General features: G+C 43.7%; 2 protein-coding genes across 3 annotated transcripts; one reads left to right on the forward strand and one right to left on the reverse strand.

The window, feature by feature from the left end:
- The first annotated feature begins 487 nt into the window (after positions 1 to 487).
- On the forward strand, positions 488 to 4496 carry grhprb (glyoxylate reductase/hydroxypyruvate reductase b). The gene is made up of 9 exons (XM_030393879.1): positions 488 to 738; positions 1587 to 1720; positions 1802 to 1874; positions 2001 to 2117; positions 2276 to 2364; positions 2460 to 2564; positions 2691 to 2826; positions 3887 to 4017; positions 4261 to 4496. Exons 1-9 carry the CDS (start codon positions 566 to 568, stop codon positions 4380 to 4382), a joined length of 1080 nt encoding a protein of 359 aa, XP_030249739.1. The 5' UTR covers positions 488 to 565; the 3' UTR covers positions 4383 to 4496.
- An 82-nt stretch (positions 4497 to 4578) lies between these two features.
- zbtb5 (zinc finger and BTB domain containing 5) lies at positions 4579 to 11980 on the reverse strand. 2 transcript variants are annotated; one of them, XM_030431853.1, is made up of 4 exons: positions 11457 to 11980; positions 10515 to 10728; positions 9573 to 10415; positions 4579 to 9464 (listed from the first exon to the last, which is right to left on the reverse strand). In XM_030431853.1, exons 2-4 carry the CDS (start codon positions 10722 to 10724, stop codon positions 8307 to 8309), a joined length of 2211 nt encoding a protein of 736 aa, XP_030287713.1. In that variant the 5' UTR covers positions 10725 to 10728; positions 11457 to 11980; the 3' UTR covers positions 4579 to 8306. The 2 variants fall into 2 exon arrangements, with proteins under 2 accessions (XP_030287713.1, XP_030287704.1); XM_030431844.1 differs by having other exon boundaries at positions 11934 to 11979.
- Positions 11981 to 12176: the final 196 nt, after the last annotated feature.

A 12176-nucleotide genomic window follows, 5' to 3' on the forward strand; every position in this document is an offset into this window, starting at 1 on the left:
GTGTTTAAGACAGTGTTTTTTTGCACACCAGTTTTGGACATCCGTGTTCGACTGACTGACCTGTGGCAACAGTTGGGGAAGGATGAAAGCAAAGCATTGTGTAAAACTCAGCTTCTTTGGGGAAAGTAGGGACAGGTTGCTTAAAACCAGTTCCAACCAGAGGGACAGAACAGAAAATACAAAACTGTTTAAAGAAACAAAGGTCACCAGCCGAGTGAAACATTTACATCCCACTGAGTCCCATCCTGAGCGATGATATAAGGAAAACAAGTCTGCTGCTGACTTTATCACATTTGTGTCATTTGAGTTTGTGTATGCTTGTGTGGCTGTTAGTGTGGGTGAGAGAGAAAGCCAGACAAAGATCGTACTCCTGTTTAACTTTCTGGGACAGTATCCCTCAACTTCAGACTTTGGAGACACCCTCCCTCTGATCATATTGGTCAAAGACACACTCGGGAACCTCCCCCGTGAACTAGAGCCAAAACCATGCACATGCACACAACAGACTCCAAAGTACCACTTCCACCACTCGGACACCTGCCCACAGATTTACTCTCCCGTGGCAATGTGGTGCAGTCGTATGGCACTGCGTCAGCTCCAGCGGATTGCTGTTACTCCTTTGAATATCGCCGGGGGTCTCACGAGCAGCATGCGGAGGGAGATGGCAACCCTTCCACGGGTGTATGTCACCCGGCAGATCCCACCTGAGGGGCTGAAGATCCTTCATGAATCTGGACAGTGAGTCACGGTGTCCTAAAAGAATGAGACATCTTTCAAGATCAGCTCTAGTATCATATATCTGATTTGAAACTTTCTGAATGTATAATGTCTGCTTTGCAAAGTTCATCATTTACATTGAGTAAACAGGACTGCTAATGTTTGCCCGGAGGTTTGTCAGATAAGACTGGTAGCCCAAAGGGTATTCCCCCTCAGTGGAGTTGGGTAAAAATGTATTTTTTAAACCTCAAAGTCACAATGTTTTAAGAAGGCCAGCAGAACATGTGATATAGCTTGAAATATTGCATGGATCCTTTTTTAAATTAAGCTTTTTCTGTGGATAAGTTCACCCAAAAGTTTAAATTCTGTCATTATCTTTTCACCCCCATGCCAATGAAAAGTTGGGAAAAATTTCGTCAAAAAGAAAATGGCTTCAAATCTACAGGAGCCCCGAGATCCAAAATTGAAATGAAAAAGACTTATTTACACACTTTTAAAAGCAGAAATCTTCTATAGCCACTAAACAAAAACTGCACTCCCTGTCTGAAGTGGGTGGACAAGCTTGACTTGTCAAAAGTGTAAATAACGTCTTTATGAATCAGTTTGGGGTCTATGGGCTTTTGGAGACTTGGATTATGCCCCATGAGCTGGATGAAGACCTTTTTTGTGGGGTAAATTTTAAAGCAAGTCCAGATGTACTTCAGTTGTTTGGGAGAATGCTGCAGAAATGCTTTGTGGGCTACGAAACTTTCAGTCACCCTGTGAGTGAGTAGACACTGACTGACCTTTAAGGGTTTTAGGATAAACTTGCTCTTTCGGAAAAACATGGATTTGATTTGGCCCTACCGTCATGGTTTCTGATTGCCCAGGGTGCAGATTGAGCTGTGGGACTCGGACGACGCCCCCGTGCCCAGGAAGGAGCTGCTCCAGAAGGTCAAAGGTGTTGACGCTCTGCTCTGCGTGCTGACAGAGAAGATTGATGCAGAGCTGCTGAACGCTGCAGGTCTGAGGATGGTGTTTGAGTCAGTTGAATGACAAATGCAATGAGAACCCCTCTCAAACATGCATATATGTGATCCCACAGGCCCAAACCTGAAGGTCCTCAGTACCATGTCAGTGGGTTTTGACCATCTCTCTTTGGAGGAGCTGAAGAAAAGGTAATTCCTAGTTTTTCTTTGTCTTTAAAAAGTGTAAAAATGTTGATTTGTGTGTACATAAGACAGGGGCAATACAATCATGTATAATATTATGTGTAATGCTTGTGTGTGTGTGTTATCTTCCAGAGGTATCCGTGTGGGTTATACCCCCGATGTCTTGACAGATTCTGTGGCGGAGCTGACCGTGGCCCTGCTGCTCACAACCTCCAGGAGGCTCATAGAGGCCACACATGAAGCCAAGATGTAATGTTCCACACACACTGATACACACACACACACACACACACACACACACACACACACACACACACACACACACACACACACACACACACACACACACATTCAACTCAATCTTTTTGGGTCAGAGGTTGAATACATCTGTCCCTGTCTTGTGTCAGTGGTGGCTGGGGCACATGGAGAACGTTGTGGCTGTGTGGATATGAGCTGGCCAACAGCACTGTGGGTATCCTGGGCCTGGGGAGGATCGGTGAGCAAAGAGCATCTGGAAATCTACACACATCATGCACATTATCATCCAAACCACCTTTTTTTCTGTGATTCTGAAACTTCTTCTTCTCTAAGGTGTGGCGATCGCTGAGCGTCTGGCACCTTTCAAAGTAAAGAAGTTCATCTACACGGATGTGGCCCCCAGGCCTGAGCTGGCCAGTCTCATCAATGCAGAGTACGGTAAGGACTGATGGACACTGAGATGTCTCATGCCGGCATTTTATACTATTATAATCAAGCAACCATGGAGACACAGTTAGGCTTTTATTTCAATGTGATAACGAGTGCGACTGTCTCTTGGTCTAGTTTCTTTCGACGAGCTGGCAAAGCAGTCAGACTTCCTGACGGTGTGCTGCGCTCTAACACCGGAGACAAAGGAGATCTGCAACAAGGACCTCTTCTCCAAGATGAAGAACACCTCCGTCTTCATCAACACAAGCCGGTACCCTTATCTCTTGAACGCACACTGAATCCCCCCAGCACATGCTGTACACAATGCCGTGTGGTGAAATATTCAACAAGGAAAGATGCAACACAGCGTGAAATACAGTGCAGTCAAGGGTGGATTACCAGCTTCCGGTGGTGGAAGAAGTACTCAGATCCTTAAGTAATAGTAGTGTACCACAGTGTAAACACTTATTTTTACAAGTTCTGGATTCATAATTTCACGTAAGAAGAACATAAGAGTAAAAGCACATAAAAACAGTAACAAGAACTTAGTGTCAAAAGTGCAATGGCCTCTTTAAGGGTGTTAAATTATGGAGCATTCAAGGTCCCCAAAGATGATATGTGATGTGATGCTATGATTTACACACACAAGTTATCATCATGTGCAATTTAAAAACATGATGACTTCACATAAATCCCAGCATAGGTGAAAAACACCTGTTAACAGATGTTGTGCCTTTAATCTTTAGCAACGCATTACAGTAAGTTAATGTTTTGTATGTAAAAGCAAAGAGATTAGTAACTAAAGCAGTTATGTAAATGTAGTGTCGTAAAACAGTATTTCAATCTGAAATGTAGTGGACTTTGAATGTTAAGTACTTTGAATTGGGTATAGTTTGATTCAAGTACCTAAAATGTGTAACTTATGTGCGGTACTTGAATAAATGTACTTTCTGCCACTGCTAACCAAGCCCGAAAACATCATTGTCATCACCATTGTTTCTTAACTGATTAGTCTGCAGATTTTCTTTATTAATTGATTCATCATTTAATGTATAAAATGCCAGAAAATGCTGAAATCAAATGTAAAAAAAATGGAGTAAACAGTGTTTTTCTTACAGTCTAACACTGTAATGCCTTGAGACATTAAGGTTTCCCTTAATAATGTAATTGTCATTTTTCTCAGAAAAGACAAAATGAATGATGAATCAGCTGATCTTTTCAGCTACGTGCAAGTGCAAGGTGGTGTCCACGGATGATCAATGCAGGTTAATCTGGCCATGTGAGCAGTTCCTGTGTTTTTCCTTAATTCTGGTCCATGTGTCTCATGTCAGAGGTGGTGTGGTGAACCAGGAGGACCTGTATGAGGCTCTGTCCACTGGGCAGATTGCAGCAGCTGGGTTAGATGTCACTGTTCCTGAGCCTCTGCCCACGAGCCACCCACTGTTTACCCTCAAAAACTGCGGTGAGTCTGTTAGATATATATATATGTATATATATATATATATATATATATATATATATATATATATGTATATATATATATATATATATATATATAAATATATATATATATATATATATATATATATATATATATATATACACAAAAACAGCTGTTTTTTCAGTATACTTACCCAGGATTTATTATCACCACTCTCGGTTCTCACTGCTAACCATCTGTCTTTTTAACTGTCTCCTCCGACAGTGATTCTCCCACATATTGCTAGCGCCTCCTATTCTACCCGTAATGCCATGTCGGCCCTGGCAGCAAACAACCTGCTCCTCGGCCTGCGAGGTGAGCCGATGATCAAAGAACTCAAACTGTAAGAAGAAACTGGCTCCACTCTGACGACTGGCTGCATACTGGACCCTCAGTTTCTACTCATGTACCCCATTATTCTTTAGAAGGTAAAAAATAAAACAAGAACTTTAAATGTGTGATGGAACGTTTCCTCATTCTTATACAATCTGTGCAGCTGCGTCTCATATTTCATAACAACTCAACAGTCACCGGCAACAAAACTGACTTTCATTGTTTTTTTTTATTCAGTTTATACAACAACTGAACATACTATACAATCGTCATCGCCCTCGACAGTAAAGACACAAACATTTAGTCCTCTCATGGTTACACTATGTTAGGTATACAGAAAACAACAAACAGAAATACTTCAGATTTGGCATATCAACAAAAGCCCAGCTGTTCAAGCTAGTGGGCGTAAGGCAGTGACTTCATAATCAATTCAGGCCTTTTTTAAAAATATGTTTTAACATTTTGGCATAATCATACAGGGGTAATACAGTCAGTGCATTTTTCTTTTTTATAGTTTCACATTTACGGTTTATGCAACAGTTTTAGAAGACAGCACCATAATAAACCTTTACAGGCCACTGTGTGATTTTTTTTCCATTTTGGAGGAGTTCTCCTTCGCATTGTCACCTCTACATCTCGTTATTTCTATAGAGAACATCCCAGGTGGTGATTGGGAACACACACAGATTTGAGACTGAACCATCAGCGATCATTTTAAAGACTGTGGCCGAGCTTTAATGGTACAATATGTAAGGATTTTAGTCTAAAACACAGACTGAAATTAACAACAGAACAGTATTGCTGTTATGATGCCTATGAGCTGTGTTGCAGGGATATCTACTGAGGTTAGCATGCTTACAGCTAGCACAAAGCTCCAGCAACACTTAGCTCACCGCCTGGACTGCTAGCAGCACTACTAACTGAGCTAACTAGCTAACGGCTGCTACATTTAGCAGCAGTTAGCCGTTACTCTGGCGATATGCTGCCCACTATTTGTTTTGAGTATGAATTCCACAGCTAACCAATTCTTATATATTGCACCTTTACCAACTTTCCTATCGGTTCCTTAGTGGCAACAAATACAGGGTAAGTTAGCTTATGTTTACAGGAAAAACATCCTACAAGGCAATTATTCTTCTGAAGTAAAAAAGTCAACATTATCCATCAACATATGCTTCAAATAAACCTGTGTACAGCCTAACAGTGTGATGACCCTACAGTACAATAAGGTGCAAAACTAGGAATGGAAGCAATGACCATGTGTGTGTTTCTCATCGACAGTGTAGGCGACACAAAACAGCAAGCAACAAAGTGTACAGACAGGCAAACATGTAATTAGAAGTGTTATTTTTTTCATTTTGGTTCACTAAATCAGAACTCTACAACACTGCATGAACACTGATTTCAATCCACCGACTGACTACCAATGAAGCTGCTCTCATTCATAACCCACAGGAGGTCAGATGCCCATTAAAGGGGGTTGATGTAAAAATCCTTTAGATGGTACTCTCTATCAGCTGCAAATTTAGATTCTCTTTTTTTTTTTTGTTACGCATACCCTCAACTGAAACATAACTGTCGAACTTTATGACAGCATTTATCAAGTTACAGGTAGACATTAAAATACAGTTACAAACATAAAAAACTGCTAAAAGTCAAACCGAAAGATGACATGAGACCCTATAAAACTCTTTTTTTTTAAATTTCCTCCATGTGTATTTGCATTTCACAACCTGTGGAAATGGTTTATTACAGATGTCAGCAAACATGCTACAACCCTCAGCTTGCAAACCAATTCTGACGGTTGTGTAAAAAAACCCTCGAATAATTGTAACACAGCAACGTTTTCACATAGTTCAACATTCCAGTAAACATGTTAGTTACAAAAAAAATGATTTGTCTAAGTGCTTTTGTAACGGACGCAACATCAGATGTATAAAGAGACACGTATAAAGCACTGATATCAAGTACAGTAGTAAACCTATACAAATATTTTGTTTTTCATTTGTTGTTTTGTCTCTTTTAAGAGAAAAATTAGGAAACCAACCACATAAATGTGCAATATTTACGACTCTCCATCTCAGTGTGACTTCTGCCCTTTTAATAAACACACATACTGTACACAATAGAACACCAGCGAGCAGGGAAACATGACTGATATGTGGACGGTCAGTAAACGTGTTCACCACAGCCAAACTTTTTGTGGTCATTCCCAGTCAGGAAGGAACAACAGGGAGGGGAAATCATCCAGATACGAATTTGAAACAATTGTAAACCACAAAAGATTGCATGTTCTGCACATCATGACACAAAATAAGGTGCATTTAGAGCGTATATTCCAGGTGTTAAAATGGAATTAAAATGCACTTTTAGTTTTCTCAATAAGAGACTGCAAGGCCAAGTGAATGCAGATTTCTTTCCTGTTGTTAATGGGAAGATTGTGCAGACTTTTTTTTGCTCATCGCTCTGATTTTCCCCCGTAAACAACAAAACTGTATCTAATGTTAATAGCTCTGCCTGGAAAGCACAAACTGGGGCAAGATGATAATCAGTGCAATTCAAATGTTCCCACTTTTCCAAATCTTGTATTTGAAACTATAGGTTAAAATAGATTTCAAAGTGAGACTTATTCCTGTCTGCATATGAGGTGTGAATAAGTGCAAAATGAATCACCCTGCCAGCTACCAGACAACAACACTTCCAATGATGGTAATTCAGAGGTTTTGGGACTGAAAGGCAACTACTGAGGTCAAACAGATAACATCCGTTGAATCAAACTGTTTTTTGGGTTCCTCCTGTCCTAGTCAACCATGTCAATCACCTACATCTTTGCTTCTTCAGTAAATAACAGAATTTGGTTATATTATAACAGCGTACTGTACAAACTACAGGGTAAACAAAAGAAAAATACTATGACACTAGATTCCTGTTATATTTTCTGTTGGCTGACGTAGGCCTGCCTCACAGGAGTGAACCTGACTTAATCCACCTTCTTGTACAGTACAGTGAGTATCAACAGTTCTCACAGGCATCATATCTGGCATCCAAACTGACTCTGAATCAGCTGATCGACAGCTCATAATGCTGCTGTTGCACAGAGCGGTTACGGTCAGATGTGGGATGCTGCTACATGTTGTACAAATGTTCAATGAAAATCTACACATTATTTTACACTCTATTTCTTCTTAAATGATAGGTTCAACCAAGTTTTGTAGTCTGCAAAACATTTCACTATCAAAGCAGCTACAGTTCTGATTCTGGCATAAAAAAAACAAGTTTCAAATCGGTTTGGGTAAAGTGAAGTTCCACGAAGTTTCATCACTATTTTGTGGACTGCGAAACTTCAACCGACTTTCCATCAGAACTGGGGTGAGTAGATAATGACTTTCCCTTTTTGGGTGAACTTATCCTCTAATGTTGGTGCTGCACAGCTGCCTCTGATCTGCAAACACTGCTCATAAGTGCACCACTAACAGCAGATCTAGATTCCACTTAACAACGAGAAGGCCCAGGTGATTCTTTTTAGAAACACAACATAGACGACTGTGTGGCTGCTTTAAAAGTCAGAACTGGCCCAGATAGTATTATGCAAAGTCTGCATGTTAAATGTATTGACACTGATTGAGAGTCCTCATAATATCAATCATACTCCTACAAGGGAGTATCCATAGTGATATATGTGATACTGTTTCACGTCTGACAATCTCTCAACAAGCTAAGAGTCCTTAGAACTTTAACCGACTTGATACTGTGGGTTTGTGCTGGAAAAGAAAATGTAAGGTTACATTGACATCCCTATCTTTGGTCTGTGATCAGGACTGGTTAGTCTGGACAGAACATCTGTGACAGCTTAAAAAAAAAAATCTAAACATTTTAGGGACATGAAACCCTTCACTGATTCCTAATGTATCCATTCTGTCGGCCTGCAATCTTCAGTCCTACAGCAGCGCATTGGACATGTTACTGTTCTGCCAGCGCAGGCAGGTGGTCTTGGAATGCTTGTATAGGTGGGAGGACTGGCTGAAGCGCTTCCCACACTTGAGACACGCGTATGGTTTCTCTCCCGTGTGCACTCGGATGTGTTTCTTGCAGTCAGTCAAGGTGAGGAAGGTCTTGCAGCAGATTTTGCAGGCGTATTTCCGAGCTCCCTCAACCACCAGGACGTTATGCTCCGACAGGGCCTTCTTGCACTTGGACAGGACGTCGGCTGAAGCTCGGGTCAGCTGAGGGGGGAGCGAAGTGGGCCTGCCGCTGTTTATCTCATACCCACCACTCTTGTTTAGAAGCAGGGGACTGGTCAGGCTTGAGGAGGAAGATGCTGCGTCCTGGAGTACGCCACTTACTCCTTCCTCTGATCCCATCCCGGTGGCCATTTTAGGGGCAATGCGTCTGTAACCTGGGTAACCAAGAGCAGCGGCAGTCGCTCCGCCTCGTGAGTGTCGCCCTAGGGAGTGAAACCCCAGGCTAGAGCGCTGGAAGTCCAAATCAAAGGGATCTACACCTCCATGTCCTCCATTCCCACCTCCCCCGCTTCCTCGAGGGTTCCCTAAACCATCAAGCAGCGGGCGGAGGAATAGAGAATCAGGTTGAAGGTTGTCTCCAAATCCGTTGCGACTCTCACCACCAAGCGGACCTGACTGCAGAAGAGAAGAAGAAGCAGAGCCGGATGGCCCAGCAGCCTCCTGTCTGAGTAGGAAATGATGTGCCACTGCATCACCAGTAGTTGTGTTGGGGAGGTCGTCCCCTCCAGTAACTAACCCTGCCCCACTGCTTCCGAAATCCTTAGGGCTGAGGAAGCTGGAAATATTGAAACCAGGTTTGCCACCCAGTCCGTTATTACACCCGTACCCTCCTCTGACTCCGCTGCCTCCTCCCATGCTGCTCTTGAGGAGGAGCTGTGAGCTGGGCTGCAGCAGAGAATCGGAGCTGGGTTGGGGTTCGGAGGTGAAGCTGCGGTCGCTGCTCTCTGGGCTCAGCTCCGCCTTCTCCTCCTCGCCACCAGGCTCAGCCCGGTCGCTGCCCTCAGCCTGCGATGTCACGTCGCTGATTTCGTCAGTTGGCTCGGGCGAACTTAACGGCTCTCGTTTAACCACCACCTACAAGTCGGGGGAAATGTAGAGGAGGAGTTTCATCTAACGGCAAAGCAAATTTAAATTTAGGATACAATATAAAAATGATGCTTGTAGTTAGTTGCTCAACTTTACCTTCTGTTCTTCAGCCTCCTCCTCCTCTGTCCCTGATTTGATCTTCACCCCCATTCGGTTGTCCTGCTGGTCCTGGTCATCCATGTCCTCCTCCTTGTTCACCCCTCCCTGCATCCTCCCCAAGTCCTCCCCCTCACAATGTCCACTATCTGACTGGCTCGGCATCTGAGCGTCATCTTGGGACACTCCCACTAAGCCAGTGATCGCAGCATCCAATTTGGATTCATCCCCCATCTTGTGGGAGTCAGGTGAGAGCAGTGCTCCCTCCTCGCGGTCTGCGTTCATCCCTCCCTCTCCTAACAGCCCCACGTTAGGGGCGGAGGGACGCTGCCTTTGCCTGGGTCTCTCATCTGATAGGCCCATGGCCAGAGACGGCTTACGTTTGTGGAAGCGTCGGATCGGGAAGGATGCTCTCTGTTCAACTACTCCTCTGCCGACGACATTTCCAACTGCATCCTCCTCCATCCCTCCCAAAGCAGAGCTTACCAAGCTGAGCCCCAGCTGCTGCAGGAGGAAGGAGCGCTGCAACTTTGACGTGGCGGCGTTTGCCGCGAGGTTAGCGTTAGCAGCTAGACCAGGGTTCACTGCTATATCTGCTACCTGCTGCTGCTGCTGCCGGTGCCTCTGCTGTTCCTGCTGAGGATGGTGATGGGTGGGTCGGTCAGAGGAGGGGGACATGGGCAGGGTGCGTGTGGTCAGGTAGTGTTTGCAGGCCTTGACAACATTGTTTAAGTGCAGATGTGAGGCTGCGAGGAGGATGTCCATGACGTTGCTCTCGCCCAGCATCAATGTGGAGGTGTACATCATGTCCACGAGAGCAGCAAAAGCTTCAGCTGTCACCACCTGCAAGTACACATATAGTTCACCGACAATTTTTTTAGTTTTTAAACATTAACATATCATCATCATCATCCTTTCACACAATATTGTCGAGATCTTAACCTCGCTGTCCAGCTGGATCATGTTCATGCTGGCATCTCCCTCTGCAACAGTAAACAGGGCTCTGAAGTGGGTGCTGCAGGCCGCCAGCACCGAGCGGTGGGCCTTGAAGTGCCGGCTGCCCACCACGATGACGCAGTCGCACAGCTGACCGTGGACACGCTGGTAGTTGAGCTGCTGGAAGATCTGCTCGAAATGGCCCGGGAAATCCATGGCCCTGGGGACAGATGGAGGTTAAAAGGTTGAAGACGTTGGTGATTAGTCGATTGACATGACATCTAGTGACAACAGGTTTGATGAACAAATTATTGGTCGACCAAAAATGCCAGAACTTCCTTTTAAATTGTATAAGTTATCAGCCTCCTTGTCAAAACATCCATTTGAAGACATCACTTTGGACTATACCATTTCCTGATATTTTCGGAAATAAACCGAATAATTTAGTAACTACCCCACAGATCACCTTGCAATTATAAAGTACTCTTTAGCTACTCTTTGCAACAGCAGTGTAAAGATGATGGAGGCCTAAAATGATAATCAGGGCAGAACAGATGGAGGTAAAGGTGATGTTGGTGAGGTTTGTCTCACAAAGTGTTCATGTTAATTGGACTAAGAGACAAGAAATTAAAACATTATTCTGTGGTCCTGCAAAACTTTCAGCAAGATTATTAATGAACTTGTTAATAGAAATAAATATGATTCATATGCTGTTAAATGATTTGCACTTCATCTTATCTGTTACCTGATATTTAAGGTATGTAGGTTAGTCATGTCAGAGTGATAACAGAGCAGCGGATGTGCTGTAACAACGTCAGATAAGTGGAATAGTGAGCTAGCTTGATTGGCTAACACAGGTTAGCCAGCTAGCTCGCCAAATTAGCAGAAACAAAGAATTCTATTGTTATGGGGATGACACTTGAGAAAAAATGCATTGACGAATATTACCTTGAATATTCCGAAAGCGCCGGTAATGAGTACAGAAACAGGCCCCTGACCAGAAACCAGACGAGGCTAAAGTTAGCTGGCTACAGACCAGCCTGTTAGCTACAACGGAGGCAGTGAGTTAGCATTCGGTCACCTGTCTGGACCGGTTATCTGTATCCAAGAAGAAGCTTTTTTTCCATGAAACGGAGCAACAGCTTGTCAACATTCCCGCTGCTACACCCCACGTCCTCTGCGGTCCGCTCACTAGATCCTGTGTCTTCGTATTAAATGGTTTTTAGCTGTGGAGGCGAGAGCTAACAGTGATGTGCAAACACGCTGAGCTGTCCGTGTCACTCCCAGGGCACAGTCTGAGATAACGTTAACCACCCTAAACAAATCAGGTCCTGACCGCCAATATCGACCCGGCTCTGACGATGACTGTGTTTTGATTTCTAGTAATTTATCACCCTCAGACGGGTTTTTCCCAACCAGACTCACAGGGTGGCGCTGTGCTTCACTTCCATGTCCGTGACCTCGACGAGGTGAAGAGCTGCAGTTACACGTTTCGCCGCTGGAGGTCGCTGCTGCACCCCCAGAGCCCGTGTGTCCAAAGACGACAGTGTGTCAGGATGATAACCCTCCTGCCGTCTTCTCACAAATGTTAAGCATGCAATTCAGGATACAGACAGATATTCAGGATTTTTTTTTTTTTAAATTCTTTTATTTTAATGCAAATATTTT

The sequence above is a fragment of the Sparus aurata genome, chromosome 1 (assembly GCF_900880675.1).
Source record: "Sparus aurata chromosome 1, fSpaAur1.1, whole genome shotgun sequence".
Taxonomy (NCBI): Eukaryota; Metazoa; Chordata; class Actinopteri; order Spariformes; family Sparidae; genus Sparus; species Sparus aurata.

Bases quoted from the DNA above. Each gene is read 5' to 3' on its own strand.
- zbtb5 (XM_030431844.1), bottom strand. From the start codon at position 11,959: ATGGAAGTGAAGCACAGCGCCACCCT. The intron at 10,729-11,933 runs GTGAGTCTGGTT...ATCTGTCCCCAG, and splicing joins GTGAAGCACAGCGCCACCCT to GGCCATGGATTTCCCGGGCC. The intron at 10,416-10,514 runs GTTAAGATCTCG...GTGTACTTGCAG, and splicing joins TGATCCAGCTGGACAGCGAG to GTGGTGACAGCTGAAGCTTT.
- grhprb (XM_030393879.1), top strand. From the start codon at position 566: ATGTGGTGCAGTCGTATGGCACTGCGTCAGCTCCAGCGGATTGCTGTT. The intron at 2,365-2,459 runs GTGAGCAAAGAG...TTCTTCTCTAAG, and splicing joins CCTGGGCCTGGGGAGGATCG to GTGTGGCGATCGCTGAGCGT. The intron at 2,827-3,886 runs GTACCCTTATCT...GTCTCATGTCAG, and splicing joins GTCTTCATCAACACAAGCCG to AGGTGGTGTGGTGAACCAGG.